The sequence below is a fragment of the Rhinoraja longicauda genome, chromosome 32 (genome assembly GCF_053455715.1).
Source record: "Rhinoraja longicauda isolate Sanriku21f chromosome 32, sRhiLon1.1, whole genome shotgun sequence".
NCBI classification, from domain to species: domain Eukaryota; kingdom Metazoa; phylum Chordata; class Chondrichthyes; order Rajiformes; family Arhynchobatidae; genus Rhinoraja; species Rhinoraja longicauda.
Genome location: NC_135984.1, coordinates 5,423,940 through 5,447,454, shown reverse-complemented (window position 1 = coordinate 5,447,454; position 23,515 = coordinate 5,423,940). Strand labels below are relative to the sequence as shown.

The 23,515-nt window shown below is 39.4% G+C and overlaps 1 protein-coding gene across 4 annotated transcripts in view; it reads left to right on the top strand.

The window, feature by feature from the left end:
• sik3 (SIK family kinase 3) overlaps positions 1-23,515 on the top strand; it is a 198,055-nt gene that overhangs the window by 98,712 nt on the left and 75,828 nt on the right. For all 4 annotated transcript variants that reach the window (XR_013549225.1, XM_078426579.1, XM_078426580.1 and 1 more), the window contains exon 4: positions 17,146-17,307. Coding sequence is in view for 3 of the 4 variants with exons in the window: in XM_078426579.1 (XP_078282705.1) it covers positions 17,146-17,307 (162 nt within the window). In the remaining variant the exon portion in view is untranslated. The remainder of the gene's footprint in view (positions 1-17,145; positions 17,308-23,515) is intronic.

Here is a 23,515-nt window from a genome sequence, read left to right as displayed (position 1 = left end):
CAGTACGTCTAATTTTGTGGTAACAATATTTCTTAAACTACATGGATGACCTGACTTGTACAAAATTAGTCAAATTTGTGATAGCAGAAGTGTAATTGTTGCATTACAAGTTGTTTTCTTTCCAAAGTTAATGTGGGAAGTAAACTTGCATATCAGAGATTGGAATATTAGACTTTAAAGATACAACGCAGAAACAGGCCTTTTGGCCCTCGGAGTCGGCGCTGACCAGCGTTCACTAACTCTAACCAGGGATAATTTACAAATTTTCCCGAAGCCAATTAACTTACTGGAGCACCCAGAGAAAACTCATGCGATCACAAGGAGAACATGCAAACTCTGTAGAGTCAGCGCCCTTTGGTGTCTGGAGCTGCAAAGCAGCAATTCTACCGCTATGCCACTGTGTTGCTTAATTAGTTCAAGTTATCCTTATCAGGGGAAGATGCCAATATAATTATTGTTGATTAGAGATACAAAATATGCATTAATGAAAAACATTTAAGGAAAACTTGTACTTGAGTTCTTAGGTTTTAACTATGCATCGTATGGGAGGCGCATTCCCAATTCTCGTTGTACCCCTGTACAATGACAATAAAGATATATTGTATTGTATTGTACAGATGCAGTGGTGAGTTTAATTACTTTTTTGCATGTATGAAGCTCTTGTATTCTAACACAAGAAGTGACTTTGCTTGAGTCTGTTTATGACAATTAGTGGGATTGAATACAGATGATTCCCTCTGGGAACTGTGAAAACAATCTAGACAACACTGTAACTCCAGGATAGTGTTAGATAGATTGAAAAAACACAGTGTCATGAAGGAGGAATATATCAATCCATCCTAAAACTAGATATCAGGAAGAAAATATACATTGTGGAGAGTTCACTTGTTCTTCAACTACTGTGACAATAGGATAACATTTCTTTGTGAAAATTTATTCCAATTTTAAAGGTACTTTGTGAAATTTAAAACATTTTCGTGACTTAAGTAGGAAGAAATTATTTTAGAAAAGTGAGTTTTGCAAATCATATTGACAGTGATATAATAATTTCAAAAACATTTACATACATAATAAATTAATTCTTATCTGTCGGTTTTAACGATGGACAGGGCTGTTATTTAACTTTCATAATCAGTTGATTTTACTGCGAATATTCTGGTTCTAAGATATTTGCATTTAATCTCATTTTCGATCAGAAGCAGCTAATGAAATAACATTGATACATTATGTTTTGTGTGATTTTATACATCTGAGAGGTACCAAATATCTAGTTCAAAGTTCTTATTCTTTTGCTTATCATCATTCTACTTAAAAAATACTTTCCTGCTTGTGCTAACCCACATCAGAATGAATGGTTTCACACTTAATGGAATTAGTGATCAAGCAGAACTTTTCCCAAACAGTTTTCTATCCTCACTTTAGCTGTTTTGACTTTCTGTAAAGGCTTGTTTCTTGTTCATTTAGGAATTATTTTGTTGATCTACATTAAAGATAAGACTGAAGAAATAAGCTTTGTATCATTGTGGAGTGATTTTCTGAACTTTGATTGATAAAGGCTATGCCTTTAATTATTCCACTCTCATAAAATTATATTATTGGATACATGGATGCATGGTAAATACTCCATCATTCCTTTAGTGCTACCTTTATATTGTTTTTTGAAAAAGCCTCACATAGACAAGAATTATGAACATACATTCTGTGGCAATTATTTTGTGTTGTGAATTGTTTCCTTTGAGCTGGAAGCTTGCATAATGAATAAACCCTGCTATTTAGGGCAAGCAACAAAGCAGGTCTTTATTATTGTGAATAGGATGTTACCAAATCTCACATACTATGCATGCTATCCCTCACATTTGGCATTATGCCCTCTGACAGGGTAATATCCGTCGTTCTGGTTGGCTTAAAGGAGTTTCAGTAGCCATTTTAGCATTCTATCCTACAAGTGATCTCTTCAGAGTATGAATCTTTTGATCCTTTGGAGTTGTTTTCTCTTGATGAATTCTCCATCATTATCTTGAAAAAAAAAACCTTTTAATTCATTATTTTTCTCTTTTGAGATTAACATCAGATGACAATGGAGCGAAAATTATATCTTTCAGTTGTTATTAACCTCATGGGTAAAAGGTCATCCATTATGCCAGTACCCAAGAAGAATCTTTGCCTAAATGACTACTGACTGATGGTACCCACATCCATTGTGATGAAGTGCTTCAAGAGTTTGGTTATCACACAAATCAACACTTGCCTCAGTATTTATCTGGACCCACGTTAATTTGCCTACCGCCACAACAGATTGAAGATTCGCTGGCTTTCACTCTGCACTGGACCACTTGGACAACTGCAATTTACACATCAGGCTGTTGGTCATGTACAGCATTCAACACCATCATCACTTCTAAAGTCATCATCGGAATCGGGAGCTGGGTACACGTTAGTCCACATTGGAAACAACACCTTTTCGCTGGCCATCAATGCAGGGGCACCTCAGGGCTGTGTGCTCAGTTCATTGCTCTACTCTCTCTATACCCATAACCACAGCCAGATACAGCTCCAAAACCATCTTTAAAATTGGCAATGATACCATTGTCATTGGATGAAATCAGAGTACAGAATCAAAATCAACAATCTGGTTGACTGGTGCCAGAACAACAATCTTGCTCTCAATGTTAGCAAGACAATGGAATGAATGCTTACTTCAGAAAGGGAAAGATGTCTTCATTGCAGGGACAGTGATGGAGAGAGTCAAAGGCTTGAAGTTCGTAAAAGTACATGCCTCCAAAGATCTGATATTGATGCAATGACAAGAAAGCTCACAAATGCATCTACATCCTCAAGTAGATAGCTAATGTCATGAAAGATACGCCACCCTGCCCATGCTCTCTTCTTGTACCTACCATCCAGAAGATGCAGGAGCCTGAGCACTGTTAACTGCAGGTTCAAAAATAGCAGCTTCTCATCAACCGTCAGGTTTTTGAAAAACCCTATGCAACGCTAACCACAACCCGACCTCAACCACCACTAGTCTACTGAACAACTACGGACTTTGCATTTCCATGGTTGCTCTGCATACTTTAATTTTTGCACTGATGTGGTCTACTTTACTTGGAATAATTAATAGCGTATTGTTTATTTATTGTTTTGTTGTGGCATTTAATGAGCTTGCAAAGCTGCAGCAAATGAGAACTACTTTGTTCCGGTTCATGTGCATGTGACAAATAAACATTCTTGACTCATCCATTGAAGTTCCTGGCTTTCCTACATTGCTAGCTATATTAAAAATTGCCTCCTCACATTTTAATAAAATGGAATGGGAAAGATGTTCGCCCTTAGCCTCAAGTATTGTATATTACAACGTTATCCTATGGATGAGAAACTTTTCTTTTTTAATTTGGCTCCATTGAATTCGAGAGGGGTAGTTTATGGCAAGACTTTTAACAGCTTTGATGTACAGAGGGATCTTGGGGTCCAAGTCCAAAGTTCCCTGAAAGTGGTAACACAGATAGATAGAGTGGTAAAGAAGGTGCATGGTATATTTGACTTCATCAGTCGGGGTATTGAGCATAAGAATCAGGCAGTCATGTTGCAGCAGAGAGTGGTAGGTATCTAGAACATGCTGCCAGGGGTGGTGATAAAGGTGGATATGATGATGGCACTTGAGAGGCTTTTGAATAAGTACATGGTGGGAATGGACTGTCGATTTGGACGTCTGCTTACGTCTTGAATCTAGTTTGTAGCACTCAATAATTGTAAATGGACTACCTGTCGAAAACATCACGTTCAATTGCATTAAACACGCTGGGTCTAATGGGTGAACTCTATGCTGCTCATTGATCATTTGTGCTCAGAAGAGGGCATGTGCCTAGCCCTGTTGTAAACTGATGTACAACGCTGGGCTCCCCCTCATGATTAACAGGGAACATTGGTGACATTCCTTTGTTGCATCCTTGAAGCCTCACATTTATCTTCACTTCACATCAGGACATAACAGAGAAATGTTACTAAGATTTTCATGCCTATATCTTTTATACTTCTAATTTCTGTCTCCCCTGACTTTCAGTCTGAAGAAGGGTCTTGACCCGAAAAGTCACCTATACCTTTTCTCGAGAGATGCTGCCTTATCCACTGAGTCTAACTAAGATTTTCTATGTCAGTCACCTGGGAGGAAACATACACCTTTTGACCAAGCTCAATTCCTTCTGCGACTGTCCCTTCTGTCCCCACCCTTCTCTGACTTAGAGACTGAGCTACTCTGTCTCTTTCCTAGTTCTCACTCATTCGGACACTTCTTGTCGCTCAGCAATCCAGGTATGCTAAAAACATCTAAGCAGAGTCTGTATTGCTGAAAAGGATCACAGCTATTGTTGACAGAACTGAGGGACTGGCAAATGGAGCAATTGTGGTGACACCTGGTGGCAACCCAAGGGCAGAACGAACCATCGGCGCGAGAGGGCGGCGTCTCGGTGTGGGAGGTGCTAGCCGCGGGGTCGGTACCTGAATTGGTATTTAAGGCCGGGCAACGCCCGTGACTAGGAGTAGGGAGCTGTATTGGAGAGAATAAACACGTCTAGTGCACGCAACTCGTGTCCGATTCGTTTTTGGCGGGACTCCTTCTTGTCCCGCTACACAATGAGATTTTATGAGCAATCAAATTACTAAATGGAGGCACAGCATTCTCCTGCAACCTGCCTGTTGTCATAATGTTAAGAGGATATTTACACACATGAATTATGAAAACTTTTTTGAGGCAACTTTAGTTGGTGTCTACCACACAGGCACATGGGTTTCATGCATTTCAGTACATTTCAAGGGGATACCTTGTTTTGCAAATTAGCAGCAAAGATGACACAATTTGGATTGCAATATTTGCATAGTAACTTTTAAACACTCATCCGGTCCTCTCCTGATGTTGCTGTGGCATCGCTCATAAATCACGGTAGCGCAGAGGTAGAGTTGCTGCCTTACAGTGAATGCAGCACCGGAGACTCAGGTTCGATCCTGACTACGGGCGCCGTCTGTACGGAGTTTGTACGTTCTCCCCGTGACCTGCGTGGGTTTTCTCCGAGATCTTCGGTTTCCTCCCACACTCCAAAGACGTACAGGTATGTAGGTTAATTGACTGGGTAAATGTAAAAATTGTCCCTAGTGTGTGTAGGATAGTGTTAATGTGCGGGGATCGCTGGGCGGCGCTGGACTCGGTGGGCCGAAGGGCCTGTTTCCGAGCTGTATCTCTAAATCTAAATCTAAAAAAAATCTAAATAACGGAGAGCACCATAGCTCACAGCTATTTTAACAGCAAAGTCTGGGCTATTAAGAAACGTTCTTTGTGTAATGAAGATGTTATTATTGCAACAGAAATTGAGCCTGGCAACTTTTTAAAAATTTGTTATTTTGGAAGTGGGTTCCTTTTGAGTTGAATTACCATTATTTAATAAAATGTTTGTTACTATCAAAATATTGAATAATTCACCAAATTCCAATATCTGTGACAGCATTTTTAATCAAATTTTTACCAAGACTAAACTAATTCACCATATGCAGTTGATAATAATTGACTCATTGGCAAGTAACCAATCCTTCCATTTCCTTTTCTCTCTGTTGTCATAAAGTGGTACTTGGGTGTTATATTTAGAGCATTAAAGTTATTGAAAACAGTAAACAATTTGGTGACGGAATATTTCTAAACTAAATTTCTTTCAATTGCTGACAAAGTGGAATAATATTGATTTCAATCCAAAGTGCTAAATTTTGCAATCCATATTAATCGGCATTTTTATTTTCGACCTTTCATTAACTGAGTTCATGACTGAGAAATACTATCACACTTAGACCAAGTGGACCCGTTGGGCCCAAACCTCTTCTGCATTGGTGCAGCACCCTCCCCTTCCCCCTCCCTCCTCCCCTCCCCCCTCCCCTCTCCCCACCCCTCCTTCACTCCCCTTCCCCCCCCCCCCACTCCATCCCCCTTATTCTCCCTCCTCCCCCTCCCTCCCAAGGAGATAGATTTAAACTTTAAAATGTGAATAACAAAAAATATAACACCAATTTCAATAAAACGACCATTTTTACCATTAAAGTGATGGCGGAGAGTAAGGTGGGCCTAAAATTGTCATGCTATTGTGTACCGTTTTGGCTGAGGTTCAGTCACAAACAAGATAATAAACGAGAGTTTTAGTATTATAGATGTGGGCTGCTAATTGACTTTCTATGATAACGCCTTGCAAAAGAAAATCTGGAAATTTGGATCACAAAGTCTCCAATTTTCTTCCCAGTTTCTCCGTGCTTCATGCATTTAAGAATGGAGGCCCTTCGATACGTACCATGGCATCCAGTGGTGCTTCAATGTGAAAGTGCAAGGTTACACGCAAACGCAAATACATTTTTTGGTGGAAATTCTAAGCCACTGAATCCACTGCCTAAGAACCTCCTCAGATAGAGCCTCGTTAAGCATGCTTGTCCATCATAATAGTTCTTCTCTTGGGCTCCACAAATCCATCACTTCTCGTTCAATCTCACCAGCCCATCCTCATTTTAAATGCAAGCCTAACGTTCACAGTTCCCACCTCAACATTCCCTCATGTTCCTGATAATTACCCCTTTGTTTATCCGCAGCAGCCAAAGTAAAACCACTTCGGTCTTGTGACAGAATATTTTGTCTTTTACATTGTATAATATGGAATAACTTCACAGAAACAGGCCATTTGGGCAATCAGTCCATGTGAGAATTCGTACTCCATTCAAAGCCATTGTCTTTCCTGAGCAAAATTTATCAATGTAACCTATTTCCTTCTCCTTTATATGTCTGTCCATGTTTCCCCTAAATGCATCTATCCTATTTGCTTCAATCTCACTCTATGAATCATGTTCTCCATTCTTTCTTAAAGTAGAGACTTCTTCTGCATTTCTCATTACTTTTATTAACTTTCCAATATTGATGGTTTTTAGTTACGCTCATCCCCACAGATGGAGATATTTTTCCTGTATACACTCTGTGAAAATCTTAATAATTCTAAAGATTTCAGCCTTATTTTCCCAAGAGAAAAGCGACGTAGACTGTTTATTATTTACTGATATGTATTCCCTTGGTTTTCTGGTATCACCCTTGCAAATCCTGCCTTTATATTTCTCTAATGCTCACATATAGGTATGATGCCAGCAGTAGTTTTGTGCGTCAGAATAACTGTTTCATGGTCGTAAATGCCACCCAGTAAGTACATTTGGCTTTGCATGAGGCTAAATGATTCTGGAGAATATGTTTTGCTTTTTTTATTTTTAATCATTGACTTTTTAATTATTTAGAAAACAAGAGTGCTAGTGTTTAAAACAGCAAAATTCATATTTTACATATTGAAATACTATCCTTCAAGCACATTTTGACCTGTTTGCTACTGGCACGGTATTTTTATTTAGCTCTAAGCTGGAACTATATTCTATAATAAGTAATTCCTTGTCTCAAGTTTTGTTAAAAAATAAATAATAAAGGCATAGAAGAAAGATGGAAACTAGCATAGCCATGTTTACAGAGCAGCACGTGTCACATTCCTTTAGCTCTGCTTAATTGAATGCTGTACAAAGGCCCATCTATAACGGCACACATACAGCACTTTGGCATATACTGCAGAAATTCCACAGTCACATGAAGGAGAATGCACAGGGTTTTCTGTATTTAGAGCACCATACTTTAAATTTAGAAGATCTCAACGATTCCTATCAGGGATGGAAATGTATCTTTTGTTACCTGTACTAAATGGACATTATAATAGAATTTGCCTAATATTTGGTTCATTTGATTGAATGGGATTAAATTTTGGGCTAAGCAACCACTACTATAGTGCCCATTTAGCACAACTAAGCTAAAGTTAATTTATATCTCCATTTCTAAGTCATATTGGATGGGATCAGAAGATAGACACAAAATGCTGGAGTAACTCAGCAGGACAGGCAGCATCTCTGGAGAAAAGGAATGGGTGACGTTTCGGGTCGAGACCCTTCTTCAGACACAGTTTCCCAAGTTTAATTGCAATCATTGCAGTTATCGGGTGAATTATACATATTGCATTGACCTAGCTCTGTACATCTTCAGGGGCATATTAATAACAAAAGAGAAAAATAATACTGCTGTTGGGAAGGGAATGCGTATTAGTTGAAGTGAAAACATTACGTAAATTGCCAGAAAAGCGGAGATTGACAGATTTTTAATTAGTAAGGTTATCAATGATTATGGGGAGGAGGCAGGAGAATGGGTTTGAGAGGGAAAGATGGATCAACCATGATTGAATGGCGGAATAGACTCGATGGGCCGAATGGCCGAATTCTGCTCCTAAAACGTCAACTTTTCAGCAGTTGTGATTCATTTGTACTTTTATTAAAATATAACATCTATCACTTTTTCAGTCCACGAGTGAAGCTTAAGTCTGTTGGCATTTGCATCCTTTGATTTATTTTGCCAATTTAGCATTCCACGTAAAGGTTAAACCTTTGTTTTGTTGATCAGGCTGATATCATGAGATCCTTTTCCATAACAACTGGAATTTTTGAATTTGGATCAGATCAACATAGAAATATAGGAACAAGAATAAACCATTGTTCCAGTCAAGAGCCTATTTTGCTATTCGTAAGATTGTGACAAATCTGGACCACAAATCCAATTTCCTGCTTTGGTCCAAATTGCTTGATAACTGTACCTAACAGAAATGTCTCTCTCTCAGTCCTGAAAGCTCCAGTTGTCCTAGCATCCATTGATTTTGAAATACTACCAGCCTTGGACTGGAAATGTGTTTCCTGATTGTGCTAGCTCGCATTATAAAACTGTATGGTTGCGAGTGTGGACTTAATGCCTCATTTTAGCAACGCATTTCTGAAAGGAGTGTTTGAAAAGGAAAGAAAGACTTGCATTTATTTAGTAGATTTTCCTTTCTCAACACTCCGAGCACTTCACAATCAATTAATTGATTTTGAAGTGGAGATGCTGGAAGCCAATTTACAATCCAAATGCTCCAATGACATTTGAGCGACTTCCGGATAGGCACATGGATATGCAGGGAATGGAGGGATATGGATTATGTGCAGGCAGATAAAAGTTGGTCTTGGCCTCATGTTTGCACAGACATTGTTGACCGAAGGGCCTTGCTTCTGTGCTGTACTGTTCTCTGTTCTAAAATAGTGATAATGAGCAGATAAACAGTTTCTGTGATGTTTACATAGAACCTATGTTCTCTTTGGAGCATGAGTTCCCTGCGGCAGCCAGATAGCTCACAAGTGTGAAATCTGTACTCTTGACAGAATTTAACTTGGAATTCTTAATCATTAACTAATGAAATAATGTCATTATTGAAAAAAAAATGTAATACGTTCTTACTGAGGGTGAAATCAGAATTGTATAAATCCTGTTAAAAGAAGCTGAACAGCTATAAAAGCAGATGATTGTCATACTTGTTGTGGAATGTCAAAATAGATTAATACTGTGTAGGAAAGAACTGCAGATGCTGGTTTAAACTGAAGATAGATACAAAGAGCTGGAGTAACAGCTTCTCAGGAGAAAAGGAATTGGTGATGTTTTGGGTCGAGACCTTTCTTCAGACTTCATTGTTGTGCAGGGTCGGACTTTCGAGGGCTTAAATCTTTCATTTTGAAAATAGATTGATTCAATTAAAAACTTCAATAAATAATATGCATAATCTTTCAATCTATATGTGCAACTAAACTGAAATAGCAATATGTGCATTCTGTACATTTACAGCTGGATTGCCAGGTATCACAGACATCCCTCATGCAAAAAGGCTATCTTTATTACCCATCATTCTTGCAATGGAATACAAATAATTTTCAATTGCCACTGGCTAATATTTTCTGTAATGCTAGCCACAACGAACTGCAGATGCTGGTTTACAAAACAAAAGCACAAATTGCTGGAGGAACTCAGCGGGTCAGACAGCATCTCTGGAAGATATGGATAAGTGATGTTTTGTTTTGGGACCTTTCAAACTGTAAAGCTAGTGTCGGTACTGTGGAGTTCTCATTTCATGGCTCTTTGCAAAGCAAATCACTGACAAGTCTGTCTGTTTAATTCAATGTGATCCTTAATTGCCCCATGGCCCTTATAAAGCCATTTGTGTTGACATCTTCTTTCTTTCTATTGTGTTTGGACCATATCCTCTAAACGGTTCCCATCAATGTACCTGTCCATCCAAGTGTCTTTTAATTGCCTTGATTGTACCTGTCTCTACTACTTCATTTGGCAGTTCATTCCATATCCCATCACCCTCTTTGTGAAAAAGGTTGCCCTTCAGGTTCCAATTAAATCTTTTCTCCTGTGGCTTTAAACTAAGTAGTGGGGGGGAGGGGTTAACAAATTGTGAATATGAAGGTGAGGTAAAAGGGAATACAGGAGATATTGCAAAAGACTCTCGGAAGAATGGGAACAGAAGTTCTAGAGGGGAAAAGAAATTAAGGGCAGGGCCAATTGTGACCGATGTGAGAGGGGAGGTAAATACAGAAGTTAAAGTGTTGTACTTAAATGCGCGTAGTATAAAAAATAAAGTGGATGAGCTTGAGGCTCAGTTAGTCATGGGCAAGTATGATGTTGTAGGGATCACTGAGACATGGCTACAAGAGGACCAGGGCTGGGAACTGAATATTCAGGGGTACACAACGTATAGAAAAGACAGACAGGTGGGCAGAGGGGGTGGGGTTGCTCTGATGGTAAGGAATGATATTCATTCCCTTGCAAGGGGTGACATAGAATCAGGAGATGTTGAATCAGTATGGATAGAAATGAGAAATAGTAAGGGTAAAAAGACCCTAATGGGAGTTATCTATAGGCCCCCAAACAGTAGCCTCGACATAGGGTGCAAGTTGAATCAGGAGATAAAATTGGCGTGTCAAAAATGTAATGCTACGGTTGTTATGGGAGATTTCAACATGCAGGTAGACTGGGAAAATCAGGTTGGAAATGGATCCCAGGAAAGAGAGTTTGTAGAGTGCCTTCGAGATGGATTCTTAGAACAGCTTGTACTGGAGCCTACCAGGGAGAAGGCAATTCTGGATTTAGTGTTGTGTAATGATCCTGATCTGATAAGGGGACTAGAGGTAAAAGAGCCATTAGGAGGCAGTGATCACAACATGATAAGTTTTACTCTGCAAATGGAACGGCAGAAGGGAAAATCGGAAGTGTCAGTATTACAGTATAGCAAAGGGGATTACAGAGGCATGAGGCAGGAGCTGGCCAAAATTGACTGGAAGGAGGCCCTAGCAGGGAAGACGGTAGAACAGCAATGGCAGGTATTCCTGGGAATAATGCAGAGGTTGCAGGATCAATTTATTCCAAAGAGGTGGAAAGACTCTTAGGGGAGTAAGAGACACCTGTGGCTGACAAGGGAAGTCAGGGACAGCATAAAAATTAAGGAGAGGAAGTATAACATAGCAAAGAAGAGTGGGAAGACAGAGGATTGGGACTCTTTTAAAGAGCAACAAAAGTTAACTAAAAAGGCAATAAGGGGAGGAAAGATGAGGTACGAGGGTAAACTAGCCAATAATATAAAGGAGGATAGCAAAAGTTTTTTTAGGTACGTGAAGAGGAAAAAAATAGTCAAGGCAAATGTGGGTCCCTTGAAGACAGAAGCAGGGGAATTTATTATGGGGAACAAAGAAATGGCAGACGAGTTAAACCGTTACTTTGGATCTGTCTTCACTGAGGAAGATACACACAATCTCCCAAATGTTCTAGGGGCCGGAGAACCTAGGGTGATGGAGGAACTGAAGGAAATCCACATTAGGCAGGAAATGGTTTTGGGTAGACTGATGGGACTGAAGGCTGATAAATCCCCAGGGCCTGATGGTCTGCATCCCAGAGTACTTAAGGAGGTGGCTCTAGAAATAGTGGAAGCATTGGAGATCATTTTTCAATGTTCTATAGATTCAGGATCAGTTCCTGTGGATTGGAGGATAGCAAATGTTATCCCACTTTTTAAGAAAGGAGGGAGAGAGAAAACGGGTAATTATAGACCAGTTAGTCTGACATCAGTGGTGGGGAAGATGCTGGAGTCAATTATAAAAGACGAAATTGCTGAGCATTTGGATAGCAGTAACGGGATCATTCCGAGTCAGCATGGATTTACGAAGGGGAAATCATGCTTGACAAATCTACTGGAATTTTTTGAGGATGTAACTAGGAAAATTGACAAGGGAGAGTCAGTGGATGTGGTGTACCTCGACTTTCAGAAAGCCTTCGACAAGGTCCCACATAGGAGATTAGTGGGCAAAATTAGGGCACATGGTATTGGGGGTAGGGTACTGACATGGATAGAAAATTGGTTGACAGACAGAAAGCAAAGAGTGGGGATAAATGGGTCCCTTTCGGAATGGCAGGCAGTGACCAGTGGGGTACCGCAAGGTTCGGTGCTGGGACCCCAGCTATTTACGATATACATTGATGACTTAGACGAAGGGATTAAAAGTACCATTAGCAAATTTGCAGATGATACTAAGTTGGGGGGTAGTGTGAATTGTGAGGAAGATGCAATAAGGCTGCAGGGTGACTTGGACAGGTTGTGTGAGTGGGCGGATACATGGCAGATGCAGTTTAATGTAGATAAGTGTGAGGTTATTCACTTTGGAAGTAAGAATAGAAAGGCAGATTATTATCTGAATGGTGTCAAGTTAGGAGGAGGGGGAGTTCAACGAGATCTGGGTGTCCTAGTGCATCAGTCAATGAAAGGAAGCATGCAGGTACAGCAGGCAGTGAAGAAAGCCAATGGAATGTTGGCCTTCGTAACAAGAGGAGTTGAGTATAGGAGCAAAGAGGTCCTTCTACAGTTGTACCGGGCCCTGGTGAGACCGCACCTGGAGTACTGTGTGCAGTTTTGGTCTCCAAATTTGAGGAAGGATATTCTTGCTATGGAGGGCGTGCAGCGTAGGTTCACTAGGTTAATTCCCGGAATGGCGGGACTGTCGTATGTTGAAAGGCTGGAGCGATTGGGCTTGTATACACTGGAATTTAGAAGGATGAGGGGGGATCTTATTGAAACATATAAGATAATTAGGGGATTGGACACATTAGAGGCAGATAACATGTTCCCAATGTTGGGGGAGTCCAGAACAAGGGGCCACAGTTTAAGAATAAGGGGTAGGCCATTTAGAACGGAGATGAGGAAGAACTTTTTCAGTCAGAGAGTGGTGAAGGTGTGGAATTCTCTGCCTCAGAAGGCAGTGGAGGCCAGTTCGTTGGATGCTTTCAAGAGAGAGCTGGATAGAGCTCTTAAGCATAGCGGAGTGAGGGGGTATGGCGAGAAGGCAGGAACGGGGTACTGATTGAGAGTGATCAGCCATGATCGCATTGAATGGCGGTGCTGGCTCGAAGGGCTGAATGGCCTACTCCTGCACCTATTGTCTATTGTCTATTGTCTATTGTCAACTTAAACCTGTGCCCTCTAATTCTTGGAAAATAACAGTACATTCACCCTATCTATCCACCTCATGATTTTATAAACTTCTGTAAGTGCACCCCTCTCAGCCTTCGGCACTCTAAGGAATGATGTCCTAGCCCTGCCAACCTCTCCCTATACCTTAGGCTTTCGAGTCCTGACAACATCCTCATATATCATCTCTCTACTCTTTCCAGCCTAATGACATCTGATGTAAATAGCAGAGTGACCAAAACTGAACATAATATTCCATGTATGGCTACATCAACATCGTGTACAATTGTAACATAAAGTTTCAACTTATATAACCAATTCCCTGACTGATAAAGTCTAGCATATGAAAAGCCTTCTTCACCACACCACTTTCTGGGAACTATGCGCTATACCAGAAGTTGAGACAGGACATTTTGATTTTGTGTAATTTATAATGTGTCCCCTAAATTATCAGGAAGTTTCGTTGATAACCATAGAAAATAATAACTCCATGGTATATACAGACTTCTTTAGGCTTTTCCTTTATTATTTTTGAATTTTATTTTCATTCCATGCAATCATACAGACCTTTGATTTTATACCCAATTTCCTCCATGATTGTATTCTTTAGTTTTTTTCTTCACCATCACCATTCCACTGATATGGGTATGAATGATTGTTCAGTAGTCCATATGCTTATTGTAAAAGCCATACATCATATTCTGAGAGAAAATCAAATATTCTGCATGATTGTCATTAAATGCCAGCATTGAACCTTAGCAGTTGGGTGCAAAGAAATTCTTCCAAGAAGGCCCTTTGGGTGGAGGGATCAGGTTTTACACAGAGAGAGGATGTTTTTATTAGTTAAAACCAAAATATTAAAGACCTACAGCATTTATAATCTTCGACACTTCTTACTATGTGTAGGGAGGAACTGCAGATGCTGGTTTAAACTGAAGACATATACAAAGCTGGAGTATCTCAGCGGGTCAGGCAACATCTCTGGAGAAAAGGAATAGGTGATGTTTCGGGTCTGAAGAAAGATCTCGACCCGAAATATCACCTATTTCGTTTCTCCAGAGATCCTGCCTATCCCGCTGAGTTACTCTAGCATTTTGTGTCACTTCTCTTCCTATGACTTTCCCCCAACAAGAAGATCATTAGCTCACATGTCTCTCCATCTTGTATTCTGTCCTGAGTTAGATGCTGTCATTGTTCCTTTATTATTGTTGGGTACGCATCCTTGCACTTTTTATTTAATACCAGTGTCAGAGCTTCAAGAATGCAACAGATCACAGAGAAAGCCTAGAAAGCTGTAGACTACAACTCTGTGTTTAACATCATCATCCCCTCCAAGCTGGTTACCTAGCTCAAGAAACTGGGTCTCTGTACATCTCTCTGCAACTGGATCTTGGACTTCCTCATCAATAGTCCTCAATCTGTATGATTTGGCAACAGCACTTCCTCCTAGATAACCATCAGCACAGAAGCACCTCAAGGCTGCATTCTCTACACACTCTATACTCACGACTGTGTAGCTGGACACAGTTCAAACTCCATCTTCAAGTTCGCCACGACACCTTCGTTATTGAACACATTACCGATAATGATGAGTCAGAGTATAGGAGGGAGATAGATCGACTGACCAAATGGTGCCAGAACAACAGCCTTGCTCTCAACGCCAGTAAAACCAAGGAACTGATTGCGGACTTTGGAAGAGGAAGGACGAGGATCCATAAACATGTCTTCATTGATGGGACTTTGGTGGTGGGAATCAAAAGCTTCCAATTCTTGGCCCTGCATATCTGTGATGATTTGTCTTGTACCCAGCACATTGGAGCAATCATAACATCTCTACTTCCGCAGAAGATTAAGGAGATTTGGTATGTTAATGAATACTCTCTTCAAATTCTACAGGTGTACAGTAGAGAACATATTGACTCATTGTATCACGGCCAGGTTCGGCCACTTGAATGCCCAAAGAAGAAGATTGCAAGTAGTGGTGAACATTACCCAGTCCATCACGGGTACTGACATCCCACCATTGAAGGGATCTACCAGAGTCGCTGCTTCAATGCTGGCTGATGATGCAACCAGCATCATCAGAGACCCACCACCTTGGCCACTCGCTCTTTTCACTCCTGCCATCGGGACGAAGGTGTAGGAGCCTGAAAACGTTAACGTCCAGTTTCAGTAGCTTCTTCCCTATAACCTGCAAATCAGCTCCGAACTATACAAGCTTGGGGCCATTATTTTTGACTTAGCACTATTATTGTTTGTTTATTTGTCTGTTTTCTCTATGTGTATGTGTGTGTGTGTGTGTGTGTGTATACCCACACACACACACACACACACACACACACACACACACACACACACACACGTCAACAGTGGATTTGGAAAAAGGAAGTTTCTGATAATTACCATATGTCTGAAATTGGTAAGAATATACTTTGAAGTCAAAAAGCATTAAATTGTGCATTTGGCATCACTGTGATTTTTCTCTTTGGTTGAATGTACAAAATATCCTAAATGAAAGCCAACCATTCATTGTACATGGTCAGTTTCCCCAGTTGCTGTAAATGTTGCTTTTGAAAATGTACCAGGAAGTATGAAAGTTCAGTCCGGCAAAGAGCTACTATTTAACTTTTCTCCCCGTGCCTGAGCTTAGCTGTCTTGCATAGAACAGGGATTCTGCAGTGTTTACTGTAGTTGGGTTGAGACTTGGAAGTAATGGTCTTTCTGGTAGTAGTCACAGGGGACAGAATGCTTCTTCAAATTATACATACTTAAGGGTTCAATATTCTGGTTTTAACTACTAAAACATTCTTCAGTATTTGCTTTTGGTGGCTTGAGTTTGAATGTTAGTTATGGTTGGCTTTTCTAAAATATGTTACTGGATGGATATGGTTCCAAACTAAACTTTTGCCTAATGGATTGGTTTCCTTTTCTTGACATTAATTCTTTTTGTGTAGGTTAAAATAAAATATCTATGAAAAGATTTGTTAGTTGTTCAGGGAGGTGCAGTAGTGAAAGTGGTGCACAATGAAAAGGCACAGGTAGTTCTGCTATAACGTGTGTCCATGATATGAATTGTCTACAAGACGAATGATGAATGAGGAAAGATTATATGCACTATGAGCGTCAAATTAGTTATAGTGTAAGAAAATAACTGCAGATGCTAGTACAAATCGAAGGTATTCACAAAATGCTGGAGTAACTCAGCAGGTCAGGCAGCATCTTAGGAGAGAAGGAATGGGTGACGTTTTGGGTTGAGACCCTTCTTCAGTCTGAAGAAGGGTCTCGACCCGAAACGTCACCCATTCCTTCTCTCCTAAGATGCTGCCTGACCTGCTGAGTTACTCCAGCATTTTGTGAATAAATACCGTCAAATTAGTTATAACACTATTTCAACAAGGAATTACAACTTACTTTGGAAATTGACAGGCAGGAAAAGAAAGCTCCTTGCTCCCAATCCCTTTTCGCCAATCAACACAATTGGCTTCATAACACAATTTTTTCATAACACAGGGTTTCTTCGGAATGCAACCATTGTTTTATAGCTGAACTCCATGTATATAGATTTTGCTCTTGATAAATTTACCAACAAGTACATTTTACTTTTTGTTTGGTATCATAACAATGTATTGGCTGTAAGCCAGAAAAGTGTGAGGTATCACTTGTTGAAGTTGCTATTTAATTAATGCATCTCTCATTTTGCTTCCTTTTTCCATCCCATTCAAAACTATAGATCATCTTGTGGCCCACGGACGAATGGCAGAGAAAGAAGCCCGAAAGAAATTCAAGCAAATTGTTGCAGCTGTCCATTTTTGCCACTGTCGAAACATTGTACATAGAGACCTGAAAGCTGAAAACTTACTCCTGGATGCCAACCTTAACATAAAGATTGCAGGTATGTAGACTTTTTATACACTACTCTGTTTATAAACTACTGATTTCTATATTAAGTACTTTTGCTTTGTGACAGAGCAAATGTGACACTAAATAAATTATGGTGAAAGTAGAATACAAATGTCATATTTCACTGTTACCTATGGCTGATTATTTTTTTGTGCCATTTGTTTTTTTCATAAATATTGTATGATATGCACTATTTTGCTATTTCTTTTTTGATGAGAACAGATTTGCAAATTTGACATGCTTAACCTTTACCTGGTATCTCTGCGTAGGAGAGGAGAAAGGAGAGAGGAGATATATCCTCTCAGAATTAAGTGGGATGTATTTAAAAGAGGAACTATTAATCATAGAACAGCAAAGGATAATCCTTTTTGCACCCGGTGTAGATGTAAATAGCACATTAAGAAATCATACCTTTACCAACATCAACCCGTAGTTCTTTAAGTACATCTTTATCTCCTTGACTTCACAATGATGTGGTATTTTTTGCCTCTCTAAATCTTGTTTTATTAAATAGACAATGGACAATAGGTGCAGGAGTAGGCTATTCGGCCCTTCGAGCCAGCACCACCATTCAATGTGATCATGGCTGATCATTCTCAATCAGTACCCCGTTCCTGCCTTCTCCCCATACCCCCTGACTCCGCTATCCTTAAGAGCTCTATCTAGCTCTCTCTGGAAAGCATTCAGAGAATTGGCCTCCACTGCCTTCTGAGGCAGAGAATTCCACAGATTCACAACTCTCTGACTGAATTTTTTTTTCCTCATCTCCGTTCTAAATGGCCTACCCCTTATTTTTAAACTGTGACCCCTGGTTCTGGACTCCCCCAACATTGGGAACATGTTTCCTGCCTCTAACGTGTTCAACCCCTTAATAATCTTATATGTTTCAATAAGATCCCCTCTCATCCTTCTAAATTCCAAATAACACGTTACTATTTGCTCTAATTCATTACATCATTACATAAAATGAACAATGCAGTCTATTTAACTCTGCCAGTATAATGATGATTATATGCCATAGATGCTTCGTTCCACACCAAATATCAACATTAGCTTGTGTTTCATTCAGTTTTTTCTTTGCTTAGCTTCCCCTTAATTGCATTGCTGCTACATCTTGTGATAGAAAATTCTACCAGTTGTTGGATAAAGAAACCTCTCTATAATTTCCTATTAAATTTATTAGTGACAATATTAGAGTCACCTTACATATGGCAGAGGTACAACTTGATACCAGATACAACAGCTTGGAATTATCTAAAAAGTACTAGTGATTAGTTATGACAATGTCAAAACAATTGAATTGTCATAAAAAGACCCACCTGGTTCACTAATTTCCTCAAGGGGAGAAAATCTGCTTTCCTTACTCAATGTGCCAACAATGATCATGTCCTGAGAATGAATTTTAAAATATTTTCACCAACATTAAGTCGCTTCTTATTGCAGCTTCCTTGAAAGATCACGATGAATCAATTATTCCTCTCCTTTGTCATACTGATTTTGTATTTGTATTTTGCAATTCTGCTTGGCTTTCAATATGTTTTTATAATGTATTGTCTGACTATCAAGGTAATAAGTGATCTAAACTAGCAAAAGATTTTAAGATTTTAAACCACCTTCAACCCCTATTTGGTTGTTTCTGCCTGGTGTAAGAAACGTATGACTCCTTGGAAACTGAAGGTTTCAGATTGCTGCTGTAGAACAATGGGCACAAATGCTATCCTAATCCATTTTAATTCCTACTTCCAGATACAGAAGTATTGCTCTCAACTTAATGGTTAATTTGATTGTGGCATCAAGTTTTATGATAATTTATACATGGAATCAATTGATTAGATTGCTTAGCTAGCTGTTTTGTTGGGAGGGTACCAGAGGTTAGATATCCACTTGAAATAAACCAGGTGCAATTAGTGCAAGCATGCATCTTAAGGATAATTAGACATCATTAGCAATCTAAACATTTAAGACCTCATTCATCATAAGTTGGCATATATCTCTGTTCTCTCTGTCTCTCTCTCGCTGTCTCTCTCTCTCGCTGTCTCTCTCTCGCTGTCTCTCTCTCTGTCTCTGTCTCTCGCTGTCTCTCTCTCTCTCTGGCTGTCTCTCTCTCTCTCTCTCTCTCTCTCTCTCTCTCTCTCTCTCTCTGTCTCTCCCTGTCTCCCCCTCTAGTCCCTCACCACAGCCTTGATGGTGCGTGGCTTCTACAGTTCTCGAAAACAGACCTTCATTATTATAAACTGTTTTGCCGTAATGCGTAGCCAAATCTAAATTCTGCTCTTGCCAGATCTGTTAAAGAACACTGTTGATAATATTTCACATACATTCGAGTCCCTTAAAATTAGTTAAAAGTAATTTCCTCCAAGAAATGCATTGTTTTGAACTATTGCTAGAAGTAGATTCAAAGAATAATCCTACAAATTGTCTCGATTTCTTCTTTGCAAAAATCGGAATGTGTTTGTAACATTTGTAAATGAACAAACATGGAAGAGCTAAGATAATGATGACTGCAATGTAATGAACAAAACAGAAAGACACCGTACAATGGCCACAGTATACCAATTGTCACAGAATACTGTTTACTATAATAATGATTTTTTATTTTATATTTTAAAGATGCATTTTGCTTTATACTGTAACAGTAAAATGTTGCATTAGCATATTTTGGCACAAAATAAATATTTCCTGTTAAAGTAACTTTAATATTTTTTGACCATAGAAACTAAGAATTTCTGTTGAGTCTCAAAAAGTAGTGGCTATGACCAGTATTAATCATTTGGATGTTTGCTTGAGATAAAGTGTTTAAAATAAGGTCTGAATTGAATAGATTATCTTGATTTACAATGTTTTATGCTCTCATTTCCATCCCCTCTCCTATTTTCCTTTGGGTTTTAATGCTGTTGTAAAATAATATTCAGTATTCCATGTTTTTAGTTTGATGAAACATAATTTTAGGGTCATTACAACTATACACTAGAGAAACAAATTTTCATTGCAAATAACTTTTATGATAATGTCACCTGTGGAATTGCTGTCCTTTATTTTAATGGTATTAAAACAATATTTTATTGTCCTAATTCCCAAGAAGAATTCAGTTGTCCACTTGGTCTAGTTTTTAAACTAAAACTCTCATCCAGGCAACATTCTGGTGATCCTCTACTGCTCCCTCTACAAAACCTTCACATCATTCCCATCATGCAGTTAACAGAACTGCATACAGTATTACAAATGTGTCCAGCCAACATTTTATACAGCTGCCACATGCCTTCATCACTTTTTGCCTCAGTGGACCATAAGCTTATCTACTTCTATTGCCTAACAAATAAATGTAAATATATAACAGGTTTGATGCATTATATTAATTGTGAATGGAATTGAATTATTGGAGGGAAGCTTAGAAAGCAATATTGTGATAAAGGAATTAAAGACGACTCAGTAGAGTGCTAGAAATATAGCCAAAATATGAGGTCAAGAATCTTGAGTGTCATATATCCCGAAGCGAAACAATGAAATTCTTACTTGCAGCAGCACAACATATATGTAAACATAGTACTTATTTACAAAATGCTGGAGTAACTCAGCAGGTCAGGCAGCATCTCAGGAGAGAAGGAATGGGTGACGTTTCGGTCGAGACCCTTCTTCAGACTGATGTCAGGGGGCGGGAAAAAGGAAGGCTATAGGTGGAGACAGGAAGATAGAGGGAGAACTGGGAAGGGTGAGGGGAAGAGAGGGACAGAGGAACTATCTAAAGTTGGAGAAGTCAATGTTCATACCGCTGGGCTGCAAGCTGCCCAAGCGAAATATGAGGTGCTGTTCCTCCAATTTCCGGTGGGCCTCACTATGGCACTAGAGGAGGCCCATGACAGAAAGGTCCGACTGGGAGTGGGAGGGGGAGTTGAAGTGCTCAGCCACCGGGAGATCAGATTGGTTAAGGTGGACTGAGCGAAACGATCGCCGAGCCTGCGTTTGGTTTCGCCGATGTAAAGAAGTTGACATCTAGAGCAGCGGATGCAATAGATGAGCTTGGAGGAGGTGCAGGTGAACCTCTGTCTCACCTGGAAAGACTGTTTGGGTCCTTGGATGGAGTTGAGGGGGGAGGTAAAGGGACAGGTGTTGCATCTCCTGCGGTTGCAGGGGAAAGTGCCCAGGGATGGGGTGGTTTGGGTAGGAAGGGACGAGTGGACCAGGGAGTTATGAAGGGAACGGTCTCTGCGGAACACAGAAAGGGGAGGGGATGGGAAGATGTGGCCTGTAGTGGGGTCCCGTTGTAGGTGACGGTAATTCCTGCGGTTGCTGGGGAAAGTGCCCGGGGATGGGGTGGTTTGTAATTCCTGCGGTTGCAAACATAGTACCCTGTTAAACACCATAAAACAACTAAAGTTCAGTGTATTAAAAAAAACAAATAATAATAGTAAATGCCATCTTATCACCTGTTCAAATTGAGTGATATTGTGCTCTCTCGTGATATGACAGAAATGACACAAATACAAAGTGGGCACATTCATGCAGTAGTGACGTTCAAGAATTGTGGATTTACTCTTCTAGGAAAGTATTAGTTTTGTATGGGAAGTAGCATTCAGTGATGCACATCAAGCATGGTTGGGCAACGCAGAGAGGACACACTTTATTCATAAAACAAACAAAGTAAGGATAAGAATGAATTTTCACCAAAGATTATAAGGGGAAAGAACATTTACACAGATGGTATATTGAAGAACTGAACCAAACCACAGGGATGGGAAAGAATAAGAAATACACTTTTTAGCCCGTGATATCAAGGTTCCAACTGGGTGCAATTCACACTTTTCATCTGACAATCTTTCAGCATTGTGGCCTAGAAATTATTTTATAGTGTATACCGTTCCTGTGCAAAACACTATTGAATTAATCCAAAATATAATCATTAAATTTAATGGGATGCTAAATGTGCCAGTAGCATACTTTCTTAAATTAGATGTAAATTAGCTGTGCACTTGTCATGGACATGCCTGCAAACTGCTTGCCATGTTCAATGGAGTCATATACACTGTAAACCCCAAATTGTGCAAGATTGTGTGCAGATAAGGCCTGTGAATATGTCTGACAGTTTGGCACAATGTAACCCAATCCGCCATGACCTTTTACATCCTAATTCCTGGGCATTTTATTACAATCAGATTTTTCAACTTAAAAATGTCAATTAACATTTAATCAAACAAAATTAGTTGTAGTAGCATTAGTAAGAGTATTGAGAACCACCACTTTAAGAGTGCCTATAAGATGGAGGAATTATGTTTCACACTTGACTTTGAGCTTTTTGCATGTCTTGCATTTTTGCATGCAGGGAGATTATTCCCTGAAACTGGCATGAGTTCTTTGTGCAGCATAAGTTTGCCATGTTTTTGAAGCGACTAAAAGTTTCTAGGCAATTGTTTTCCGTCACATGCTCCCAAATGTGTTTGTTTTTCTCAAAATCTGTTGCATAACTGGAAAGATTTGTTTTTAACTTAGAACCAAACCACTATTCATCTTCTGTCGTGATAAATTAAAGTTAGCAAAATAAGGCAAAGGAATATTTTAAGTCTCAGAAATTATCTTTATGAATTCTGTATTGGCAGTTTTAAGACTAACAATTCTATTGAACGTGACTGATAAAATTCATACTTTCACTGCCTATTACATTGAATATTATATGTTGACGGCAGGTATCCATCCACTGACTTGTTAACTTTAGCAAACTGAATCTACAGTAATATGGATCCGTTTAATCTTTGGTAATTGCCATTGTGGTATACTGGATGCCTTGGAGTATGTTTTTAACTCTGTTTCCATCTTACTTGATATAAAGGAACTTTCCTGAATTATAAATCTTCTGTTTATTTCCTGGCATGTTTCGCTTAAAAGCCCAAGCTGTTTTATTTTTCATGGAAAATGTTGTCTATAAATCCAGATGCATTTAAAATTCAAACTAGTGTATTAGCCTCAGGAGATTATAAGATATGTTCCTACCTATATGCCTCCAGTTATGAGTAATTATGTTCATTGGAGCAAGTAAAAGGAAACTTGCTGACACCCCTCCTGTTCTGAAAGTAGTTGCAGTGTACAGAGAATTTTATTTTCCACAAACCCTGAAGGATTCCATCATTGTTGCTGTAGTGCCTTTCAATCAGAATTTTGTATTTCCCTTTCTCTTTTGTTCATGCTTAGATCTGTCTGGTGACAAAATG